The sequence below is a fragment of the Aaosphaeria arxii genome (genome assembly GCF_010015735.1).
Source record: "Aaosphaeria arxii CBS 175.79 unplaced genomic scaffold BU24scaffold_5, whole genome shotgun sequence".
NCBI classification, from domain to species: domain Eukaryota; kingdom Fungi; phylum Ascomycota; class Dothideomycetes; order Pleosporales; genus Aaosphaeria; species Aaosphaeria arxii.
The window spans coordinates 313,316-336,147 of NW_022983478.1; the positions used below are offsets into that span (position 1 = coordinate 313,316).

Below are 22,832 nucleotides of genomic sequence, written 5' to 3' on the forward strand. Positions count from 1 at the left end.
AACTTTCACATCATTGGCTGAACACAGAATCGGCACAAGATGCACAAACAGACCATAGGACACAAGCACCAACAACTGTACTCGCATTGTTAGCGGCGAACAATGGCCCCACGAGCGTGAGAGACTGCGTTGCCTTGCTCCGATCTGAATGAAAAGCAATGGGCCGCTGCTGACTCTTTCAAGGTCGACATGTCCTGCGTCGTCTACTGTTAATCAATTATAGATCGTTAATATTACTATGGCATACCCGCAAACTGCTTTCAAAGCTGTCACACTGAATCCGGGGTCATTGATTCAGAAAAGACAAGAGACTGTCTCTTCCGCAACTCTTCTGTACCAACTTGAAATCTTGAAATCAACGGGAAGATATGACGCTTTCAAGTTGAAATGGCATTCTTCATACGATGACGCTCCAGACGTTTGGCCGATTCCGAATCACCTGTTTTGGTAGGCGAGCATGTTTGATTAAATTAAACAATAATTACTCACAATTCCAGGGATTCAGATATTGCGAAATGGATCGAAGGCGCGTGTTATGTTCTTCAAACACATCCCAATGCGGAAATAGACGCTGCAATCCACGAATTGGTGGATATGATTCGATCTGCGCAACAACCAGATGGCTACATCAACATCCACTTTACGGTAGTCGAGCCCGAAAAGCGATTTACCAACTTGAGAGATTTTCATGAACTGTGAGTGCCGAATTATTAGAAAGAACAAACTTTTGCTAATCAAAAAAGTTACAACGCTGGACATTTAATTGAAGCGGCGCTCGCACACCAGGATCTCTACCACAACGATCATTTAATGGAACCGATTCTCAAATACGTAAAACTACTCTGCAAGACATTTGGCGATGGTCCAAATCAAATCCATGGTTATCCTGGCCATCCTGAGATTGAACTAGCTCTGCTACGTTTGTTTGAAAGAACAAAAGATCCCGAACATTTCAAACTGGCAAATTACTTCATCACCGAACGAGGAAATCCGACCGGCGACGATGGACAGCACTTCTACGTATCGGAAGCCAAAAGAAGAGGCGATGACCCGCGCAAGCGACCAGATTATTGGCCGGACAAGTCATGTCTGTGGTATTATTCTGCGCATGCACCAATTTTAGAGCAGAAATCCATTGAGGGGCATTCGGTCAGGGCGATGTATCTGCTTACTGCAGCCGCTGATTTGATTTTAAAGTCTGAATCGACTACTCCCGATTTGAAGCAGGCTGTGCTTGGTTTGTGGGATAATATGGTCGATCGCAAGATGTACGTGACTGGTGGCATTGGTGCTATGAAACAATGGGAGGGATTTGGGTTAGATTATTTCTTGCCACAAGGGACCGATGAAGGCGGATGCTACGCGGAGACATGCGCGGCAATAGGTGTTATGATGCTGGCAGAGCGACTTCTTCAGGTAAAAGCGATCCCACCTTACATTTCATTATATTTCTAACTCTAGAACAGAGCGATCTTGACGGTCGTTTTACAGACATCATGGAGCTCTGTCTTTACAATGCCGTTTTGACGTCGATGTCGCCAAATGGCAAAGAATTCACATATGTCAACCAGCTTGCTTCGAGCGAGGCAGATCCATCCCAAAGATCTTCCTGGTTTACGTGTGCGTGTTGCCCTCCAAATATACTTCGTCTGTTGGGCCACATTGGTGGCTACATCTACACCACCACAGGCAGCTCTGCCAATGGAGACATTCAAATCACAACACATCTGTACATCAGCAGCACCCTGGATCTGGAGACTTTGGGTGGCAAAGGCAGTCTGACGCAAGAGACTAATTGGCCGTGGGATGGCACCGTCAAGTTCCGGCTCAAGTCGAGGGAAGACAATGTCACACTGAAAGTGCGCATTCCGGGTTGGGCTTCTGATGATTTCAAGGTAATTTCTCTTCAAATTCTTTCGGATGGCCCACTAATTTCGTTCCAGCTTTCCCCTGAACTTCTCGATATCGGTGTCGATAAGGGCTATCTCACAATCCCAGGCTCATGGCTTGCGGAAAATCCGATCTTCGAGCTACAATTGCCAATGAAGCCCAGGCTAATAACACCCCATCCATTCACCAACCAAGATACCCTCAGCATCGCAAGAGGGCCCATCGTGTACTGCGTAGAGGATACCGACAACCCATGGGTCACCGACCATTTCCGCAGCCTTCAGCTTGATCCAAAGTGTCAATTCATCGAGCATGATGTGCGCGATCGGAGCACTGGAGATGAATACATTGCGTTGAGGGTGGAAAACGGTGTTTCTCTGTTCAAAGCTGGTGCAGTCTCGGGGCCAAGTACGGAGGTAAAGCAATCTAAGGCCATGCGGGATCAGGGCGAAATCGTAGAGAAACTGAACTTCGTTCCATATTTCTTCCGAGCATCACGGGGCGGGAATGGACAGTCTCGTGTGGGTATAAGGCAATGGCATAGGTAGTCTTGTGTATTGTCGTAGCTAGGTGATAACAAAGAGCTGATATGTAAGAGTAACAGGCATACTGTCCAAAGCTTGGCCCTCCGCTAAGCCTATGAGATGTCGTGGGATCACGTGAGCCCGTGTGGTGTCGTGCTAGGTATGTTGATAAGTTGAAAGAGGCTGGAAAGGTCGGCTTGATGGGCGTGATGTGTGCTTTGCTGTAACTGGTCTACAGAGTATATAATAGAGCAATAGAATAATATGCCAGGGTATCTCGGTATGCGAGGGATTTTTGCAGTCTCGTGGCGGGGTAGGCCATGTCGTCCTGCGAGGCTGTGGCATCGCCATGACGCCTTATAGCCATTCGACATCTTGAACGGACTTCTAGGTATGAAATAATTCCAAGAATTGAAATATTCGCTGTCGTCGTGTTTTCCAGCCGAACAAGGAGCGATACGAATTGTGCCGACTCCTGGTAAGCACAGCCCCCACATCACGTAACGTAGACGTGGCGACGCATCGCAGCCTTGTCTAAACATCAGTGAATTGCCCTAAAGACTACAACACATTCAAGCATCATGAGCAGGGTTCGATTAAATTGGAATGAATGGAAAGACACCATTATCGATGTTTATGTTACCCAGGACAAAAGTCGGAGTGAGGTGCTTGAGTTCTTGAACGCGCATGGATTCGAGGCTAAGTAAAGCGCCCACATATGCATGAGTTGACCAAAGAACGACTAGGGCTAATTAGACTGTGTCAGGGATCGTACACTTAAGGCATGGATTCAGAGATGGAAGCTCCAGAAGACGAATAACGAGCGTGATATGCGCACCGCTGTCCAGCTGGCCATCGACTATCAGCAACAGAACCCAGACAACTGGAATGAGGATGAAACCAATTTCCGGATTCAGCACAGAACGGTAGAATTCAAGGATGTCCGACGATACTTCAAGCGTAAAAACATACACGATCCATTTGAATGGTTCAAATCATTACCACCAGAGGACTACCAGTCGTCCGATCATGTTCACTTGATTCCAAGGGGCGAATTTGTCCTGACACCTGTAGATCAGCGCCAGAGTCCTGAGCTGACTCCAGAAGAAGAAGAAGAAGAAGAAGAAGAAGAAGCGGAGTATGTGGACGTCGAGGAGGATCCTGTCAACAGTCTGCAGCTGGTGTTACCGTCACCCGCAGAATCACCCATCCCGCGTACACTAGCGCCACCAACACAATTGTGGCTGAATGAGAAGTTGATCTGGTGTGCTGAGGTGTATTGTGCTTCGTTCGTAGACTCAACCACCGTATTCAGCCCACGGGAGCCTCCGGTACACATGCACACGCTGCATGGCAAATTCGGCGCAAAGATGCAAGATGGAATCTTCCATGCCTCGCAGAACAATTTTGATTTGGCAACAAAAGATTTCGAGAAGGCTCATGAATTACTAGATTGCCTAGTTCCGGAAGCGGATCTCATGGCGTTCGCTCAGGTCTTCACTATCCTATGTGAACTGTCTGTCGCATCGCAGCAGCTACCAATGACCCAGCCCGAGTCTGGGGTTAACCCGTTCTTCCTGAAAGAAATCCGCAGACTAACTCTCGACCATCTGCTGGACGTAGCTCGAAAGTACTTAAAGGACGAACATCCTTTGCGACAATGTTTGGAAATCCTGCAGGAAGTAGAGGATATTCATCGATCGTTGGTGGAGTCGATGCATAAAATGGTTGATATTTCCCTGCAAGGACCAAATGCTTGGACTGGCCTTTATCTGATGGAGCGCTACTGCGATTGCCTATACCACGCGGGTATCTCTGGAGAACGCCAGACGCAGCGTGCACGACTTCTTCAGCTTCAAGAAAGTCAATATGGAAAGACGAGAGGTAACGTTCTGTGGACCCTTACGAACGTAGCCGACGATTACCTCGAGATGTTTCAGTTCAAGAGGGCCGAAGAATGTTACTCCGAAGCCTTGCAGAGAGCTGATTTCGGTCTCGGTGGGTACGCAAAAGCAAAAATACGCTTTGCAGCCTTCGAAGGGCTGGCGAGAGTGGCCTTGGTAAGGAGTCAAGTACAGAGTGCATCTGCGGCCTGGGGACATAGTGCTTCGGGCTTTAACATTAGTCTTCAACAATCGTCTTCTAGAAGATTGGACGGACTGACTGAAGCCCTCCGAAATCTCCACCTAGCAGAAGCAGAGGCGTTGAAACGATCTGATTTTTCGAGCCGTCGCCTCGCAAGAGTTTGCTTGTCTCGGGAAGTGGTACAAAAAGAGATTGAAAACTTCATCAACTCACGGGATGCGCAATGAGCATTTAGACAGCCACCAAAGGCATTGGGAAATTATCGATGGGAACATCTAATCCACAGTGCCTGTCGTTACACGCGGTCTACATGGATTACCACTGTTGTCCTGATTGTCGTAACATGTTAGACCCCCTGGTCCGAGTCAAACTCGTCACTTTCACTGCCACTACCGTACACCGGGGATCCCGCCTCGAGCGGAGAGAGGCTGTCCAAATCATCGTCGCTGGAGACGACTGGCGGAACGTCGTCACTACTGCTGACTGGGGAGCCTGATTCGAGAGGCGAATCATTGTTCAAGTCCTCATCGCTTGCTTCAGAGGCGTCGTACTCGGTGGTATAGCCGGCGTCATCATAACGTTCATCTTCTTCCGCATCGTCTTCCGCCTGCAAAGCTCCCGGTGCTGATTTCCAATCAGCCTTTCGATCCCTGAGCGTCTTCACCATGGCCCGGATATAATCTGGTAGCCTTTCATCTGCATTGACCAGAGGCGTCAGTGATACGAAGTCCTCAAACTGAGAAGGGCTAACTACATACTCGGGTTCGTGCGACGATCATAATAGCCTTTAAGAATCTTAATCATCCTGTTGTTCTCCTTGAAGAGTGGATCTCTGTTCTTGAGCCATTGGCGGATGCTGCGGAAGACCTTGATCAATGTATTTACCAAATGAATGGTCATGATAATAGTCTCGCCCACTGGTATGTAAACCATGATGATATCCAGGACGATGCGAAGTTACGCTCTGACAATAGCATATCATGCACGAACATTGAGCCATATTTATATTACTTGTTTGCACCTAAAGTTCCATGCGCACACTCACAGACATAGTAAGTTTGCTCGGCCTTGCGAGGAAGGTAATGTCCTTTTGTACAGTGCCTTACTTTCGTGACTATTTATAGCTTCTGCATGAGTGTCAACAATGGTGGGCTCACCGTCCATAGAGTGCTACTATGGTAGGGAATGTATTCTATTGCTTGTTCTGGAAATACTTAGGTAGGTACTGCGACAACGATTGGTCTTGTCAGACGATTATGTGAATTGAGGGAAGGAAGTCAGCTATGCTACTCGCGATCAATCATTGTAGTGCACTTCGCCAAGGGCCTCCAAGTCATGCCGTTCTCAGTACACGTACCAACCCTGTCTTCCGGTGCCAGATTCACCTTTAGGCCACCCAAACCAGCGCTTGCACCACTTCGTCAACCTCGAGTCCTGTAGAAACTCCTGAACTAATGGATGCCTTTTCCCCACTCTCCAGACGTAGTTGTAAGTCAATTCCAAAGCCCATCTGACCCCCAGCTCCAGAATCCACATGATCCCGAGCACAATCATCACTCTTCGGTCCCTGTTGCTGTAGTACTTAATACCCAATACTATGAACAACAAGCCAATTGCGAGCTGTGAGCATGTCCAGATAGGCCCGTGATTAATGCGTTTCAACAGCTTGACGCTTCTGGGAAGCGCGCTACCTCTCAGGTCGGGAGTCAAAGCATCGATCCACTGTGCATGCATGATGTCGTTACCCAGGCGTTTGCTGCGGTCTTGGGTCTCGAACAAATCGATGATCATGGGAATAAGAGCGACATAGACTATGAGTAGGAGCCATACGGGACTAAAACTAATGGCGCTCGGTATGCATCCAATAAGTCCCGTTAAGAGAAGGTAAAGGGAGAAGAAGAGCATTATATGAGAGTCGCGGTGCATGTACATCGGTACTACTACCTCTATGCCTGGGTTTCCCCCCATGAGAGGGTCTCGGTGGGGTTTGAGGCGCAGGGCATCGCCAAAGTCTAATTCATCGGTTATTATTATTCGTCATCGATCTTGTTGTCCAAAGTCTGGGGACTACAGATTGCTTACCACATTGAATCTCAAACGCTTGTTCAGGCAATGTGACGAAGAGATTCTCGTGGCTTGAGACACCTCTGCTGAGATTGGGAGTTCTTTCCAACGTACAGCTTATTGCACAAAGCCTTTTCAACTGCCATTTGCTCTCCGCATCCATATCTGATATTCGCTCAAAAATGGCTGCGCTGCTCTCAAGGCCGTCATCTGAAGCGTCTGTGTCCTTGATCATTAGTACCAAGGGAGAACATTTTGGTAGTCGTGCTAGGACGCTGTGAGAGAAGCGTAAGTGAACTGAACGTTGCCCAGTGACAGTCTCGATGACAAGTTCATTCCGCTTCAAAGCTCTCGTATCAACAAGGTATAGGCCTGGCGAGACTAGTCCTGCCATGGCGGCCCCCGCTGTGAGCACCAATGTGGATTCCTCGTGAGAATGTCGTCTGAGGTAGTTGCCAGAGAATTCTTGTGTGCTCATCTTCTTAGGCAGCCAACAAGCTTCAGAACAAACATCTGTGCTGTATATGAAGTCCAATGGGACAATTTCAAGCGAATTGAAGATGGTACGTAACTGCCGGCTTCGGTCCGCTTCGTGTCTAATCGTTACCAGAGGACCAACAACGAGGTCCATCATCAGCGCAAAGATGAGATAAAGATCAGCTTCTTGCGAGGTGGTCCTCGACATGAGAGCCGTCCATACCTCAGCGAATGTTTCTTGATCTCGCCCGATGATGAAGCGTCGCGATGCGTATTCTTGAGTCTGACGAGGGCCGGGAAGATCGGAGATCCATTTAGTGAGTTCTTGACGCAATGCGCTGGCTTGTTCCGGGTTGCCTTGAAAGATAAGGTAGCGGAGACGCGTCAAATAGATAGGTTCATCATTCAGCAAGGCGAATAATCGGCCAGCCATGGCGCCCTCTTGATAGGTCCAACATCGTCGCATCCAGTCCGAGCGAATGAAGCGGCCATATAATTGGTTGGGATCAGTCCTCAGCATATCGTTTTCTAGATGGCGCATCTCCGGATCAATGACTAGCACAGAATGCGCACCAGCGTATATATGTGTCATGCGGTCGATGGCCATCCCGCGCATCTCCCTACTTGCCGCTGTCTCATCTTCGCCGCTCATTTCGCGCACTGGAATGCAAAGTGTGTCAACCCAGAAGAGATCAATATCCCCAAGTACAAGTTGCCGATGTATGCGGCGGAACATGTTTCGAAATGAGGGCATTCTCCCTGCCTCGATAATCCGCCGAATCTGTGTTCCGGACGCTGCAACCTTTCGGAGTTGACATTCATACAGCCCATTGGCATTGGGATTTCCAAGACCGCCTGTCCATACGTGTGACACAGCCACATATCGAGCCTCGAAAGTCGCTTTGACTACTTCGATCCCAAATTTGCCCTTCCCAGAAGTTCTGAAACGAAGCAAAGGTATGCTGCCGCTCCTAATGCAATCTTTGATGTCTGTCAGCGAGGGGCCCACCAGTCCACAACCCTCACAGTCGCTGCAGTGCTTGGGTTTGTTGTTGCCTTTCTTGATATGACCCCTGCATCCATGTTCAGTACACCGCGAATGGGCGCTATCTTCTGATTGTGGAAGTGTTGTAAGATGTCTCTGTGCTGCCCGGGAATATGTCGCTTTAATGTGACTTCGGTACACTGGGCAGAAGTTCTGACCTTGCGACATAGTGTGTTCGGTGTGTTAAATGATGAGGTCGTGTAATATCGAGGACCGGATACGAGCCATACTATATAAGTTTGTAGTCACTAGACAATGTTCATCTACAAGTGTGATAAGGCTGAGTGCGACCAGGCGGTACACAAAGTTGCAGAGTGATCCTTCAAAGCCGCATAGCCTCACAGCCTTCCAAGGAATCGCGTAACACCACGCTCTGATTGGATCACAGAAGGACATGATGTCGGAACAAAAGGACATAAACCGGTTTTGACCTAGCGCTTCCGAACATGCACCTATCCTGTCCTCCTGTGTGCTGATCAGCCCACCTACGAATTATCTCCAGACAGACCGAGCGGGAAAGCAAGCAGGAATTATTCATCCCCTACTAAGTACTTATGCATAGCTAGCAATGCTAAGTAGCATTCTCTTCGCAGATTGACATGCGACTTGCCCTTGCGCCATTCTGGCCATTCCGGCTATGGCCTCAAAACATGTGGCCACGAATATGTCCCTTCGCGCTTCGACAAGATGTCTGATGGCCTTTTAACGCAACTGTATTGTCCTTCTGGAAATATCAATACTGTTCATAGTCGCTTTCCAACCGTGTCGAATGCGAACTCAACATAGATAAATACCCCTCTATCTCTCCATATTCCCCAGATCTATCCTCATCTTCTATCCTCTCCAACTTACCACACCAGCAACTGCTCCAGCACCATCATGGCTTACTGCGACTATTCCACCTGCTACAACCAGCAATATACCAGCCCCTCGGGCACAGTCTACAAATACTGCAGACTCCGTAGGCACCTCAGACACATCCCTCCCTGAACCCTGCTAACGTTCAACAGATTCCTGCACAGTCATGGACTGCCGCAAGGAGTCGTACAAGAACGAGTACACGGGGACGAGATACCCATACTGCAACAATCGTAGGTATATCTGGCAAGAGGAAGGGGCAAGGTTGACTTGGAATAGATAGATGTCATTATGGGGATTGTGCGGGGAGGGCCGAAAGGCCTGGGGGAAACTGTGCGATGCGTAAGTTTATGCAGGACTTGTGGTTGCAAAGTAGTGTGCTAATGAATGTGTAGATGAGGATGAGGATGATTGAAACAGTACGGTGGGAAGGAGAGCTGGTTGTTTTGATACATGAATTGGAATGGTGATGTGTGAGTAGGGGGAGCAAGTACAGTTGAATGAGGATGGTTGGAGTAGCTCGCTGAATGTTTATAAGAAGAGTTGGCCGTGAGATGCCGGGGCTTGATAGCCGTGCCGGTAATATATGAATTGACCTTGTCTTTGTTCAACGCTTCCATGACATAACAAACAATTGAGGATTTGATAAAGAGTAGGCGGAGTCCCGGTCTCACAAAGGGTTTTATGTTCCTGTACTTCTGGGAGAGGCGACTCGGCCCGGAAATCTACGTTCGGGATGATCCTGAGGGCTCTTCGCCTAAGAAAATTTCTTCCGGGCATTACGAGGCGGGAATGAACAATCTAGTGTAGGGATAAGACAATGGCATCGGTAGTCTTCCATGTTCGCGCTGCCAAGTAATGTAAAAATCTAATCTAGAATGCACTCCACATCAATGATCACTAGACTACGTCCATCTTGGAAAAGGATTGTGCTCGATAAGCCAATGGGAAATGTGCCCACAAACTGTTATAAATTAGACCAACCTCTTATGGGAATTGATCATTTTGTGAAATTGTTGGTTTCCAGATTCATCACTTCATCACAATAATGTGCCCATGCTTACGAGCCCAATTCACACCCTGGCTGCAGGAAGTTTCAACCGGTGCTTAAATATGTAGAATGTCTTCTCCTTTGAGTAAATACTTGAGCATAAAAGCCCACACGCATACCAATGTGTGTGGTTGCGTTACATCCATAATTTATTGTACCTGATGGTGAGAGTCCTGCCACGTGACCACAGGTACCTCGGCTGAATTCACGTGAGAGCAAAACCCCACAAAACGCAGTGTGGGTCCAACACTGCACACAACATCGCCATTCCATTTCGCATAGCGCTTTATCGATCGGGAAAATGCTTCCATGCCAGACTGCGAGATATGTCAAAAGCCTTTCCTTCGCGTGAAGCATCTCAAGCGCCACCAATTGAGCCACAGAGCCGGTCGGTCATTTTCGTGCCGGGTGTGCTCAAAGGCTTTCGCGAGAAAGGATGCTCTGCAAAGACACGAATTGATTCATCGGGACTCTAACACATTGGTGCAAACGAAAGGACGAGCATGCGCCGCCTGTGCCTCTGCAAAAACCAGATGCACCGGCACTCTGCCATGCCAGAGGTGCGCGGACAAGAATGTTGAGTGCACATACGCATCAACCCGATCATCGGAATTAGTCATGGAACCACCGATGCCGATGGATATCTCCACCGCTGCCGAAGACAGCACTGATGGGCTGCAAGAACAGCCTGCCATTCTGGATGGACCATCTGAAGACCATTCTCAGCCATCAGCCGCATTGGAGCACCCTGGAATCTTTGACCAACACTCACTCAATGACGGCCCCCAAATTGAGACCCATCAAGTGGAACCTCAGAATCATATCCAAACGCTACAAAATCGTCCTGGCGTGCAGAATATTCAAGAAATTGAGACACCAGATCTGCTCAATGCGAATCGAGATGCCCCGAGTATGCCCCCAAATTCGTTTCTTCCTGCACATTATGGCGTTACATTCGATCAAATTGACTGGGAACCTGCTCCCCTGTCGACTATCAATTGGCTACAATTGGACGCTCCCACATCCGAATTTGCCCCCATGAGCGACTTCTTCCCAATTGCGACTGCTGGAGATGCCTTCTCTTCACCTGGTTCATGGAATTACTCGGTTGCTTCACCCGTCATCACGGATGGTTCTCAGCAAGCACGCGGTATCGAGCCGAGCGTAAATGGACAACGAGAATCTTTCGACCGGCATCAGCCTTCGAATGGTACATTCATCGAGGAAGAAGCTGAAAGTGGCCCATACTATGTCGACAACGACAAGGCAAGACGGACTCGTCTCAAGAGACGGAGGTTGATGACCTTTGCATCTTCTACAAACACATCCGAATTAACCTTTTCATCCTCTAAAGACATATCTTTCGGACATATTGATAACAACGAATATCACATGGACGAACGACAGTATAAACGAATTGCAACACTCTTCGATACGTTATGTGTGAGCACCTCGTTTTTCCGGGCGTTCTCCACGCCTGATTTCCCATCTCGTGAAATCTTCCACCGTCTGATTCAAAGCTACTTCGATTCCGTCCACCAGGTGTTGCCTTTTCTACACAGACCAACCTTCTGTGGACGCGAGCGTCATTTCGCGCTTCTCCTCGCCATGGCAGCCTTGGGTGCTCGATTCGTGGAACAAGAAGCCGCATTTTCACTGGCATACCCCTTGACCGAACTATTGAGAAGAATCCTTGTTTATATTGGCGAGGATCAAGAGAGAATGATCCCGTCCGATTACGAAATGGGACAAATCCGACTACTCCATTCCATTTCCGTCAGGTATACGCGAGAAGGTCAACTGCACCGAGATTCTATGGCTTCACTCCAAGCATGCACGTCTGTCTTCGACGCCATTCTCGACCGGCGTACAAAGAACCGCACCTCACCTCAAAGCCAGGTCGAATGGCTTTCCTGGGTACGACAAGAAGAGCTGGAAAGGACGATATTCTGCATCTGGTTAACCGACTGCATGGTGGCCTCACAAACTGGCATGCAGCCTATGCTCAGGCTCTCCGCAATCGTAGACCTCCAGCTACCCTGTATCGAATCCATGTGGCCGACCGAATCGTGGGAGTCGTGGGAAGCCGCTAAGAAAGCCAGCGCCCCTGCATCTCCCACCGTTGAAAGTGCACTACAATGCATGTACATCGAGAAGCAGCTCCCTCCAAACCTCGGAGAATTTTCCCGCATAGTCATCATCCACTGCCTATACCAACGAACCTGGGAAGTCCGCGAATACTTCCAACAGCGGCTGTCCCACTTCGAACCATCCGCACAACGCCAATCAACCGCCGACGTGCCCTCCCCCCTCCCAGTCTGGCACCCGAACATGGAATCCTTCAACAAATGGCGCAATGCCGCCCTCGACTGCGTCGACATGCTCCACTGGAACGCCAACGCGCTCATCAGCCTCGCCCAAGGCCTCGAACACCCCACAGTCCTGCACCTCCACTTCTCCCGCCTCGTCCTCCTCTGCCCCGTCCGCCAAGTCCTCCGCCTCGCCAAATTCCTCGCCCTGACCGGCGAGAAACGCACATCCTCGACCCCGTCCCTCGAGGAGGCTGAAAGCGACCTCCGCATGCTGCAGCAGTGGGTCGTGCAAGACCAATACAAAGCCCGCCTGGCCACCGTACACGCTGGCTCAATCTTCTGGCACTTCCGACGCTACCCCACCGGCGCGTTCTACGAGCCTGAATGCGTCGCTCTGGCCACGTTGGTGCTATGGGCACACAGCAAGTTCTACGTCCGCAGCCGACGCAGCTCCACGAATGGCGTCGATCACGCGAGCCCTGCGCATCTGAAAGTGGACTGCGATATCATTCTCCTCGATCGCCCTACGGATGACGAGCTTGTGCAGCACTATGTGAGAGAGGGAGATAAGATGCATGCGAACATGAAAGGCGTGGGTGATCTTTTCGGGCCGCAGGGTGCGCTGAGAGTGTTGGGGCAGGGGAGGATGCTCCTGGGGACGATTGGGGCTTGGCAGGAGGCGAGGATTTATTGGGTGGAGTTTTTGGTCAAGCTTGAGCGTGCTCATGCTGGGAGTAAGGATATAGCAAGGTAGTGAATTCACCAGTAGAGAGGGTTGTTGACACGTTGGGCCGCCCACCTCCTTGTATTATGTATACTTTAACCTTAATTAGCTGCATTATTGCAAACAAAAGACTATGGATGCACGTGTTATTTCTTGTGTCTCCTAAAAGGACCAGTATTAATTATGTTATTCTTTTGTATATCCATTAATGATTGGACGTGATTTTGAGCATTATTCTCGAGGTGCGTTCTATGGCTTCACACTATTTTACAGCCACAAGGCGGGGATGAATTGTCAAAAACATTATCCTTATTATTGGACACAAATTCTGAGTTATGTTCAACAAAGAAGTGTCATCCAGATCATGTACAAGCACCACACCCTGCCAATTCCAACTCGAACCGGCATCCCTATGTTCATTCAACCATCGCACCTATATACCAGCCCATCAATCTCCAATTACAAGTAACAGGTTCGATGGTTTTCTACTGTTCAACGTCCTTATTGACATGCTTAACACGCTCCTCAACCTTATCAAACGTATTAACCTGCGTCTTCGAGAACTGCCTTGTCTTCGTGTTCGTCGTGAAGAGATAGTCGATTTCAGCGAACGACCTATCCTTCGTCTCCGGCAATCTAAAGAACGCCCACAAGAAAGTGACGAAGGAAGTTCCAGCCTACATCAAAACGTCAGCATTGGCACAGTCCACGATGAAGTTAACTAACTTACCCAGAAATACCCAACCTTGCCCTTCCAGTTGCCCTCAGTCGGGTTGATCATATACGGACTAACCACCATATTGAAGATCTGACTGATGTAGTACGCGATGCGCGCGAGGCAAATCGACTTCGACCGCACGCTGACGGCGGGGATCTCGCCGATGATGGCGTAGCACACGGGTCCGATGGTCGAGTAGAAGATGATTTCCCACGCGAGCACCATTCCCGCCTGCGCGAAGCTCGCCTGCGAATTCTGGGACACGGTCGCCGTGATGCCGATGAGGAGGAGGAGGACGGAGAGCGCGAGACTCGACCATACGTAGAGTGCGCGACGCCCGACCCGCGAGATGAGCCACCAGGATATGAGGACGCCGACGGAGGCGAGGCCGAGCGCGCCGGTGGCGAATTTGAAGGACTCGTCGGCGCTGACGCCGGCTTGGACGAAGAAGTAGGTGGGCGTGCCGCCGATGGCGACGCCGGTTGTGTTTTGGGCGACGAAGACGAGGCAGACGATTTCGGTGCGGCGGAGGTTAGTGCCTTTAAAGCAGTCGAGGTAGTTAGAGCCGATGCCGGATTCGTCTTCGACGCGGTTGGTGTGGATGACCATGGCGAGGAGCTTGCTGTGGTCGAAGGGGAAGTCCTTGGAGGTGAGGCGTCGAAGTGTCTTTTCGGCTTCTTCGTGACGGCCTTTGCGGGCGAGCCAGTATGGTGACTCGGGTGCGAACCACAAGGCGATCATGAGAGGGATGGGCCAGACCCATTGAACGGCGAAGGGAAGACGGTAGGCCCATTGAGTGGTGTTGGAAGAGAAGCCAGACAAGACGCCTGCGGCCATGAGCTGACCGAGAGCCCAGCATAGACAGACGTAGTTGGCCAGATAACCCCTGAGTTTGATAGGGGAGATCTCAGAGGCATAGGCGGGTGCCATTGTTGCAAACACGCCCCAAGGGAGACCACAGAGAACCTGACCAGCCATGAGCATGGGGAGGTTCTGGGAGAAGAATGTGATGAAGATGAAGCCGGCGATGGCGGTGATGGAAACGAGAAGCGTCCTTCGATATCCGAATCTCTGCGTCAACCTAACAAAAATGAGTTTCCTGCTTGACCATCTGATGTCTCTTTAATCTCATCTCACTCACCATCCATTCGCAAAAGCTCCGACGATCGTCCCAATTGCCGTAGCACATCCCATCCCAACCTGCCACGGACCACTGATTTGATACCCCAATTTCTCCCCATAGTAACCCCCATATTGCTTTTGGAACGTTGGCTGGGCCATAAGGTTCCCAATGAGTACGATGTCATATCCTTCCATAATGATAGAGCACGACAGCATGACGGACCATAGTATCGACCAGGGGTAGTACCGAATAGCATCTCTGAGGGAGATGTTCTGTTCGAACTCGGTGGCCTCTTTGCCCATGTGCAAGAACTCAGCATCGGTGCTACTCTTCACCGTCTCGGTGTGCTCGACGGGAACAGTCTTCTCATCGAGAACTTCGACCGCCATGGTTGATTCGCTGATGCAAAAGGACACTGCGGGGGCAGAGATGCAGAGAGATGTTGGTCCAGTTCGCAAATGATGCTGTAAAACAACAGGATGAAGCAGCAGAACAGCCGATCTTTATCAATCAATCGACCACGCGCTGTCCCAGCTAACTTACCCCAGGTTCCTGCTTTCGACCATGGGGTAGCCAACCCTAGCATGGCATGGCATGGGCATGGCAGTAACAGGACCAGAATCCCCACAATCGCAATGAGTCTGTGCTCTCGAATGTTTCTGCCCGGTTCTGCTCCCGCTAGCGGGTTCAGATGGCGCGAATTGGGGCGCCGGTGGGGGTCGCGGGGAGGGAGGGGGAGAATGGCGGGATATCAGATGATGGGGGAGACCCTCCGGAGTGCCGAGATGGGATGGGAGGGGAGCGATGGACCATACACACGCGCTGAAGCCCTAGTCCTCCGACTTCAGGCGCTCTGTGATCGGGCTAGGCCACCGAGAGTGAGGTATAGACGCCATTGGCATATTTTCTATTATTGCAGGGCGAGATCGATCGGATGTCGGTTCAGTATTCACTAAAAACAAGTTAGTTGTGTTCGGAATAATAAAGTGTAATGTTTTAGCAAAAGTGGCTGAGAGTCAATGGAGGACCATCTTCACCGAGAATCACCAATCAGGCACGGGCCTGTTACCTACACGTGATCCTACAAAGTTAATGCTCGAACATACGCTTGCCAGCAGTATTCCCTTTGACGAAGTTCTTCATTTCACGGAGTGCATTGCCGATGGTGCGGCAATACTCGGGTCGTATGACCAAATTCTGGGGACGCCATTTGCTAAGTGCTTTTCATATTGCCTAGATGCTTTCCAGTCGTATCAAGAAGTCAACGCTCTTAACGCTCGCTCAAATACACAATTCCATAGTATCTTGACCTCATTAATCATTCCCCATCGTCAATATCCTTCAACCCGCTCTGCCTCGTCCAGTAATTATTCCACGCTGCCGGCCACCGCTCCTCTTTCAGCCCTTTAATCCACTCCTTCACAGTCGTCTCCTCCTCTCCAATCCTAATCACACCGTCCTTGATACCCCTCCAATTCTTCATGGGCGTCTTGATGTAATGGTGATGGTCGCCGCAGAAGCTCTGCCATGATGGTTCGCTCTCGCCGCGGTTCCAGGCTTGTCGCTTCGTGTGGCAGTCCTCGCACAGGTCGACGTTAGGGCAGACGAGGCAGAGGTAGAAGGACTCGGTGTATCTGGAGATGGAAGTTCCGCAGCCGCCGTCGCAGCCAACGTAGTACTCTCCAATGTCCTGGTCGTCCTCGTCCTCGTCCTCTTTCTCTTCGTCGCCTTCCTCATCGCTCTTGTCTGCTTCGGCATCGGTGCCATTGGCTTCGCCCTCTGCAGGCTTGTCGCCATCCTTGTTGTCAACATCGGTGCTGTCTGCTTTGCTTTCGTCCACATTTTCGCTCGTAGCCTCTTTGTTGTCTGTGCTGCCATTGACTTGAGGCGACTCGGAACCATCGAGTGGCGTGTCTGATTTCGTTAGCTTTGATAAAGTAAAAGATATTTGGGGCCTGCTTACCGTGACGCTCCTGTTTCGGGGGTTCTTCTACTGATTTCTCTTCTGGCTTCATGTCTGCTGAAGTTTGACCTTCACCGTTCCCTGCCTTTGCTTCTCCTCCATCGGGGTTGGCTTCGGGTGAAGGCTCCTCATTTACCGCATCAACATCAGGAGCTCCCTCAGCATCATCACCCGCGTTACTGCCGTCTCCGTTCTCGGAACCAGCGTTCGAGCTCTCATTGTCGTGAATGTTACGGTCCATGATAGAGAACTGCGAAGAAATAGTAATCCTTGCATCATGCTCGAGTCCATCCAACGAACTCAAGACCTTTGCCAACAATCTGAGCGAATCGCTGTCGTTGTAGGAAACATCGTCTTCAAGTCCGTCAATACAGGTCTTGAAAATGAGTTGCATCTGCCTGTGATATTCCCTTGCCGGCCCCATGATGCGCAGCATGTTCGCGACTAACATTCCAATGTGAGACTCCCGCAACTCGTCTTCTGTGCGCATGCCGGGGAGACTTTTGATCTCGCCCAACAGAGCCTCTTTGCGCTCTGGGTCGGACGAGGCGCGGAACTGGTTCCAGATCAACGCGGCGAGATCCATGCGAGCGGATGAGATGAAAAATGTCACGGCGTCCTCGTCGCTGCCGTCGACTTTGGGGTGCATTTCCAACGCGGCGTGGAGCGCTTCTTTCGCCTTCTCGTCGTCCTTGAGGACTTTGGAATGCACCTCCGCCAACGTCAACTTGAACTTGAAGGCGAGGAAGGATTTGGGCGGGATCGTCTTCTCGATGGTGACCAACCATTCGATCACGAGATCCATCTCCCCGGTCAACTTCGCGGCGCGATACATCCTGCCCAAGACGTCGATGCCGAGATTCAAGTTAATGCAGTAGGTGACCCATGCGTTCCGCTCTTTCTCGGTCCATTCTTTCAGAACCTTCATCAAGCGTTGGCCGTCAGGATCGACAGACTCGTCTAGGATTCTCGTGATCTCGTCGAGATACCAACCATCGAGGATCTCCTCCTTGGTGCTGCTGACCAATCTCCTGGCTTCGTTGTACATTTCCAATGCCTCGTCCTTGCTGCCCGCCTTATCCAGGTAACCAGCCTTCTCCGTGTAGAACCACCATTCGTAGACAAACCCCTCGAGGACCTTTAGTTTTTCCGGCGTTGCGCCTTCATGTGCCTTCTTGAAGTACAAGAGGGAGTTCTCGGTACTGTCGATCGCCTTTTGCCAGTCTAACTTGCGGGCGTAACACAAGATGAGAAGCATGTACGTGGCGCTCTTCTCGAAGAAATCATCTCCTGTCGTTTCGATGCTCTTGTTGAGGTAGTCGATTGCTTCCTGTTGGACCTCTAATTTGCGCTCGTCTTCCAACGTCGTTGACGCGTTGTCGAGCTGAAATCCGATGGCGCGCAGAGTCTGGAAGTTCTCTTCTCTCTCGCCAAACGCATTGAGGATCGAGAAGATTTCTGCCTTCGGGTCGTCTTCGGCGGGCGTGAATCTATTGCACAGCTTTAAGGTCTCCTGCGCGAAGAGGTACGCTTCGCCAAGGAAGAAAGCTTCGTTCTGCACGATCCAATCGTTCAAGTGTCCCTGTGCGAGAGGGAGTAGGAGTTCGCCGGAGTCCCCAGCAATGTCGGCGGCCCAGCTCTTCACTTCAGGATCGAGTTCGGGAGGGGAGTTCGTCACGGCCTTCGCAGCCCACGGCTGCACTCGGTCGTACCATGGGCGTGTACCCTCCTCACTCCTCTCGGGGTACGCTGTTGCGGCGTAGATTGTCCTTTGGAACAGGTTTGCGATGTTGTTCTCATTTGTGAGGACTTTCTTGAGGGTGGCTAGGACGCGCGCGAGATCCTCACCTGACGCGGACTCTAGATCGATTTCGTTGAAGTGCTCGTGCCAGAATTTGAGAGCGTAGCCCCTGATTTCGAGGATCGAATCATCGGGTGCAGTGACGCCCAGTTTTGCAGAGTCCATGAGGACGTCGATGCACATTGTCAGGATCGTCAAGTGGGCGGCAGAGGCTGGAGTCCGGAGCTCTTCGCCGTGGTTTTCTTCGACGCTGAGGGCTTTGAAGTACTGTCGGAGCGATCGTTCTTGGAAGGTGATTGATCGTTCCTTGTCGTCGATCTCGGTGATCTGGTCTTCTCCTTCGTCATCGTTATCGTCATCCTTTGTCTCGTCTTTCGTCTCGTCCTCAGCGGTGCGCGGGCCCGACAGTTCTAAGAGCCTATGATTTATGAGTAACTATATAGCGTTATACACCAAGAGATACATGCCTAGCAGATCTACCGATTGTCTCTGCCTCGACGTCGAAGTCGTCGTCTTTATCCTTGATGGTAAGTTTGACAAGCTCGGATGCTTCTGCAAGACTGAGCGAGCGCTTTGAGAACGCGAGCCAGGCGAACAGTTTCTTCAGAGCTTCGTACTGCTCTGGCGTTCGATACCGACGGCATTCGTCAAGCATGAGCTTGTAAAGGGCGTGTAAGTTCTCGGGCATGTTCTCGAGATCCTTTCGAACGGCGCCCTCTCGTCCAATATACGACAGGCGGCGAAGCATGTGTTCAACGTACAGCATTCCTGAGAAGAATGTCAGCCTCTTATTGTCAAAAGTTGTTTGGACTACTTACCATCGGCTTGGGCAACGACTCTCTTCCGAATGTATTTCTTCGTAGGAAGGCTGAATTTCCTAAGGCGAGCTAGAGATTTCAACCGATCACGAACCAAGTATCGAATGTCTTGCGTCATCAGCTCCTTCGTGACCTCCAAAGTGAGCGGGTTGAGTTCTTCGACGTTGTTCAGACTGGTAGGCTGGCTGGTGACCATGACATGAACCCTTGAAGCTTCTTCCTTGAGGTTGTCCACGAATTCTAGCAAAGCCTGCCTTTGCTGCTCGGGAGCTTCGTCCAGGCCATCGAAAATGATGAACAATTGCTCCGTATTGCTGGAGCTGGACGGGAAAGGCTGGAGGAAGAAACGCTTCCAGGTGGGCGTGTCTGGGGAGCTATCCGCGTCTTTCAACTTGGCAGCAACCGATTCAGCATACTTCGCATCTTGCTCTGCGATTTGCATGGCCACGCTGGCGAAAGCATTCTGGACTGACTGCAGATAGGCAAAGTCTTCCTTGAAGTAGAAGTACGCGACCGTGGCGTCTTCTCTGGCGGACAACTTCTGCAGCGCTGCCTGCACCAAAAACGACTTTCCTATTCCCTCCGAGCCGTGCAGCCAGAGGAATGGATTCTTGCCGTCTGACCAGCTCTGGAACTCTTCAGTCTCCAAGAGCCAATCACCGGTTTTGGCAATGCACGACTCTTTCATCTCCCGATTCTGGGCAGCATTCTCTTTGTGCGCATCTCTCCATTCAGGGAAAACCTCCGATTTCCCGTCGAAAAAGTTCTTGATGCCTTTGAGCGCCTTGTTCTTCTTGTCTCCAGCATCACCTTTGCCGGAACCTTTCTGCTGTTTGGCCTTGCTTCCCTGACCAACGGGTCTACTCTTCTCTAGCTGCGTCGACTGTATACTCTTCAAGAGTTTGATTGTTTCAGCGTGGTAAGTACTATTCTGCTCGGTCACAAAAGAGAATCCCGCCCGCTGGTCAGTGCGAAGAACGCTGATTTCGGCTTTGATGTCGAGGCTACTTTCATAAAGCTTTTGCACGTCTTGTCCCAATTGGTCACGGAACTTCTTGATGTTTGCATCGATTTCGTCAATGCTGGAGCTCATCTCCTCAGTCACATCCTGCGTGTCCTTAATCGCGGCATAGCTGGCGTAGCCAACTGTCTGGTCGAGCTCTTCGATTGCGTTTTGCATGCTGCCGTACTGGCCTGCAAGTTCTGGATCCTCCATGTTCCAGAGGTTGTTGAAGAATTGCTCTTAGTTGATTTAGTAAAAGATAAGCAAGTATTTCAACTGGTGTCCGTACTCAATCGAGAAGCGCTCTCCTTAATCTTCGCCTCGACCGTCCCGCATATCGAGAGCTGCGCAGAGAAGACGCGCACAATCGCTCGCATCATCGGACCATGTCCGGCGCCTTTATTTTCGATCAACGACAGGCGATCAAAGAAGCGATTCGAGACAGCGAAAAACTGCTCGACTTTGTCGTAATCCGCCTTAACGCCCGCAAATGCCTGTGCGCAATTAGAACGGCCACCCCGCCTCGTGAGAAATGCCACCCACCGCTAGCAAACGTCCAGCAGCCATGAAGATGAGCCCAACAGGCATCGCTGGCGGAAACGCTCCCGCGGCCGCACCGACTGCTTCGATTCCAGCCATGCATTTCTGCATGGCGTCGAGATGGTTCCCGAATGCAGTCCGCACCTTATCCATCTTACCGCCCCCGTGACGGAAGGACTTGAATTTCTGCATGCTACCCTCTGCATTCTGCTGGACCTGGCTCATGCTCATCGCCTTCATGTGCGTTAGATCTGTGCCGGTCTTGTTCTTGTAGTCGAGGATGGCTTTGGTCCATAGCGCACCAAGGTCGGTGGCCTCGCTTTGGGGACCGTCTGCGCCCATTTTGAAGCTGCCTATGCACTCGGCAGGGCACTCTAGGAATTGAAGTAAGAAAAGAAACAGCAATTAGAGAATGGCGAGAGGTGGTGAGGGTAAATGTAGTCTTAAATCGTCTGGTGGAGCGGGCTGCGTAGGCTACACTATATTAGCGGCCTCTCTCATGCGACCAGACAACGCACCCCTGGTGATACTTGTAAGAGGGTTGGTGGTGATGTCTAATCCTGCACGATGTGGAAATATCTCCTGTGCTTTCTATATGATCCATCAGCGTGCATATGCCCAACTCCCAGAAAACGAAGGTGATTGCGCATTGTCATTCCAAAATTACATTCCGTTGCTCGTGAAGACGGGGGTTCAGCCTCGCGATGGCTTCCAGGCCGACAGGGGTGGGCATGTGGAGATGTGCGGCTGGAGCGCTGGGGAGGCGGATTTGGGGTCCAAAACTCCCCCAGCGGATGCTCTTTGCGGCCCATTGTGCGCGCTCGTTGGTCGGATGCCCGGCACACTGTGCGTGAGCGAAATCCCATTCGGTCTCATCGGTCAATTGTTAGGTGCAGGATTCTGGAATCACAATATCAAATGATGATCCTCGAGGCTGCTGAGGGGTCTTGGGGCTGAGGTTTTGGACCCCACTTAGTCAACATGGCGACACAACTCTGCTCTGCTAGAGCGAATGGAGAAAATGGGCATTCAGCGTCAAGCGATTCGGCGTGATTGTATGCAAGGGGGTGTTTTGATTGGTGGCCTTGTTGTGGTCAGTCTTTTGGGCATCACTTTCCCATAGATGGAAGTGGGATCAAGCTTTTGTTCATGTGCACGGCTGTCCACGACATATGTCGAGGAACGAAGTGTAGACGTCGTGCTACCCGGTCAGAATGGACGAAATATCCTTTACTTAGTGTTTCCTTAATTTTCTACTGACCCTATAGAGAGATCTTATGGAACATAGTATAAGTCAATTCACAGATGATGTTCATCGCCTACAATAAGCACATCAAAACTCATGCACCTGTACACGAAAAACAATAACAGATCCGAAAAGCAATAAAGATTGCTTACATCATACGATAAACCCAATGCAAAGCAGGGGCCCTGTAAAGCATAGATTCTCTTCAATACCATAGCTGGGCATACACCCACCAATTCACATAGCAACGTCATTGATAGTGCAAGGGAACGTTCCCACCAAGCACCTACCTACCTACCTAACCCTAAGATGACAACCCCAACCAACCCACGAACAGCCCTACGCCCACCATACCGACCACATGCCCATTCCATTCATTCCATTCCATTCCGTTCACCAAACCTAATGCGTGTTCCCATCATAGTACCCCATACTCCCACCAATGCCAGCACACCCACATCCCAGAAACAGCAAATCCAAAATAGAAACAACGCCCCATTCGGCCGCTTAAAACGGGATTCCCGCCGCCCCGGTAGTGGTACAAACGCTAATATGATCTATAATATATCCCTACCGCTCGGGCGCTGTTG

The 22,832-nt window shown here is 50.5% G+C and overlaps 8 protein-coding genes across 8 annotated transcripts; 3 read left to right on the top strand and 5 right to left on the bottom strand.

Annotated features, from left to right (window-relative positions):
• Positions 1-238: 238 nt before the first annotated feature.
• On the top strand, positions 239-2,438 carry BU24DRAFT_433683 (glycoside hydrolase family 127 protein; the record flags this gene model as incomplete). The annotated part of the gene is made up of 5 exons (XM_033529988.1): positions 239-447; positions 498-695; positions 744-1,416; positions 1,467-1,895; positions 1,944-2,438. 5 exons carry the CDS (start codon positions 239-241, stop codon positions 2,436-2,438), a joined length of 2,004 nt encoding a protein of 667 aa, XP_033382545.1.
• A 557-nt stretch (positions 2,439-2,995) lies between these two features.
• On the top strand, positions 2,996-4,726 carry BU24DRAFT_463015 (uncharacterized protein; the record flags this gene model as incomplete). The annotated part of the gene is made up of 2 exons (XM_033532072.1): positions 2,996-3,117; positions 3,181-4,726. 2 exons carry the CDS (start codon positions 2,996-2,998, stop codon positions 4,724-4,726), a joined length of 1,668 nt encoding a protein of 555 aa, XP_033382546.1.
• Positions 4,727-4,845: 119 nt separating this feature from the next.
• On the bottom strand, positions 4,846-5,550 carry BU24DRAFT_409969 (uncharacterized protein; the record flags this gene model as incomplete). The annotated part of the gene is made up of 3 exons (XM_033525954.1): positions 4,846-5,249; positions 5,385-5,463; positions 5,545-5,550. The coding sequence occupies 3 exons, from the start codon at positions 5,548-5,550 to the stop codon at positions 4,846-4,848; spliced, it is 489 nt and encodes a 162-aa protein (XP_033382547.1).
• A 119-nt stretch (positions 5,551-5,669) lies between these two features.
• On the bottom strand, positions 5,670-8,383 carry BU24DRAFT_423232 (uncharacterized protein). The gene is made up of 2 exons (XM_033528190.1): positions 6,582-8,383; positions 5,670-6,511 (listed from the first exon to the last, which is right to left on the bottom strand). The coding sequence occupies exons 1-2, from the start codon at positions 8,251-8,253 to the stop codon at positions 5,844-5,846; spliced, it is 2,340 nt and encodes a 779-aa protein (XP_033382548.1). The 5' UTR covers positions 8,254-8,383; the 3' UTR covers positions 5,670-5,843.
• A 209-nt stretch (positions 8,384-8,592) lies between these two features.
• On the bottom strand, positions 8,593-9,704 carry BU24DRAFT_423233 (uncharacterized protein). Its single transcript, XM_033528191.1, has 3 exons — positions 9,339-9,704; positions 9,096-9,285; positions 8,593-9,046 (listed from the first exon to the last, which is right to left on the bottom strand). The coding sequence occupies exons 1-3, from the start codon at positions 9,561-9,563 to the stop codon at positions 9,027-9,029; spliced, it is 435 nt and encodes a 144-aa protein (XP_033382549.1). The 5' UTR covers positions 9,564-9,704; the 3' UTR covers positions 8,593-9,026.
• A 552-nt stretch (positions 9,705-10,256) lies between these two features.
• On the top strand, positions 10,257-13,202 carry BU24DRAFT_423235 (uncharacterized protein). Its single transcript, XM_033528192.1, has one exon. The coding sequence runs from the start codon at positions 10,304-10,306 to the stop codon at positions 13,058-13,060; it is 2,757 nt and encodes a 918-aa protein (XP_033382550.1). The 5' UTR covers positions 10,257-10,303; the 3' UTR covers positions 13,061-13,202.
• A 313-nt stretch (positions 13,203-13,515) lies between these two features.
• Positions 13,516-15,260, bottom strand: BU24DRAFT_433684 (sugar transporter; the record flags this gene model as incomplete). Its single annotated transcript, XM_033529989.1, has 3 exons — positions 13,516-13,707; positions 13,761-14,829; positions 14,890-15,260. 3 exons carry the CDS (start codon positions 15,258-15,260, stop codon positions 13,516-13,518), a joined length of 1,632 nt encoding a protein of 543 aa, XP_033382551.1.
• Positions 15,261-16,076: 816 nt separating this feature from the next.
• Positions 16,077-21,407, bottom strand: BU24DRAFT_492906 (uncharacterized protein). The gene is made up of 6 exons (XM_033533924.1): positions 21,000-21,407; positions 20,746-20,950; positions 19,454-20,695; positions 19,103-19,403; positions 16,835-19,053; positions 16,077-16,785 (listed from the first exon to the last, which is right to left on the bottom strand). The coding sequence occupies exons 1-6, from the start codon at positions 21,336-21,338 to the stop codon at positions 16,190-16,192; spliced, it is 4,902 nt and encodes a 1,633-aa protein (XP_033382552.1). The 5' UTR covers positions 21,339-21,407; the 3' UTR covers positions 16,077-16,189.
• Between the last annotated feature and the right edge of the window lie 1,425 nt (positions 21,408-22,832).

Coding starts and splice junctions, on each gene's coding strand:
- BU24DRAFT_423233 (XM_033528191.1), bottom strand. CDS start 9,563: ATGGAAGCGTTGAACAAAGACAAGGTCAATTCATATATTACCGGCACG. Junction 9,286..9,338: donor TCAATCATCCTCATCCTCAT/CTACACATTCAT, acceptor GCATAAACTTAC/GCATCGCACAGTTTCCCCCA. Junction 9,047..9,095: donor GTCCATGACTGTGCAGGAAT/CTGTTGAACGTT, acceptor TGAGGTGCCTAC/GGAGTCTGCAGTATTTGTAG.
- BU24DRAFT_492906 (XM_033533924.1), bottom strand. CDS start 21,338: ATGGGCGCAGACGGTCCCCAAAGCGAGGCCACCGACCTTGGTGCGCTA. Junction 20,951..20,999: donor CTGCTGGACGTTTGCTAGCG/GTGGGTGGCATT, acceptor AATTGCGCACAG/GCATTTGCGGGCGTTAAGGC. Junction 19,054..19,102: donor ACAATCGGTAGATCTGCTAG/GCATGTATCTCT, acceptor CATAAATCATAG/GCTCTTAGAACTGTCGGGCC.
- BU24DRAFT_423232 (XM_033528190.1), bottom strand. CDS start 8,253: ATGTCGCAAGGTCAGAACTTCTGCCCAGTGTACCGAAGTCACATTAAA. Junction 6,512..6,581: donor AGCGTTTGAGATTCAATGTG/GTAAGCAATCTG, acceptor CCGATGAATTAG/ACTTTGGCGATGCCCTGCGC.
- BU24DRAFT_423235 (XM_033528192.1), top strand. CDS start 10,304: ATGCCAGACTGCGAGATATGTCAAAAGCCTTTCCTTCGCGTGAAGCAT.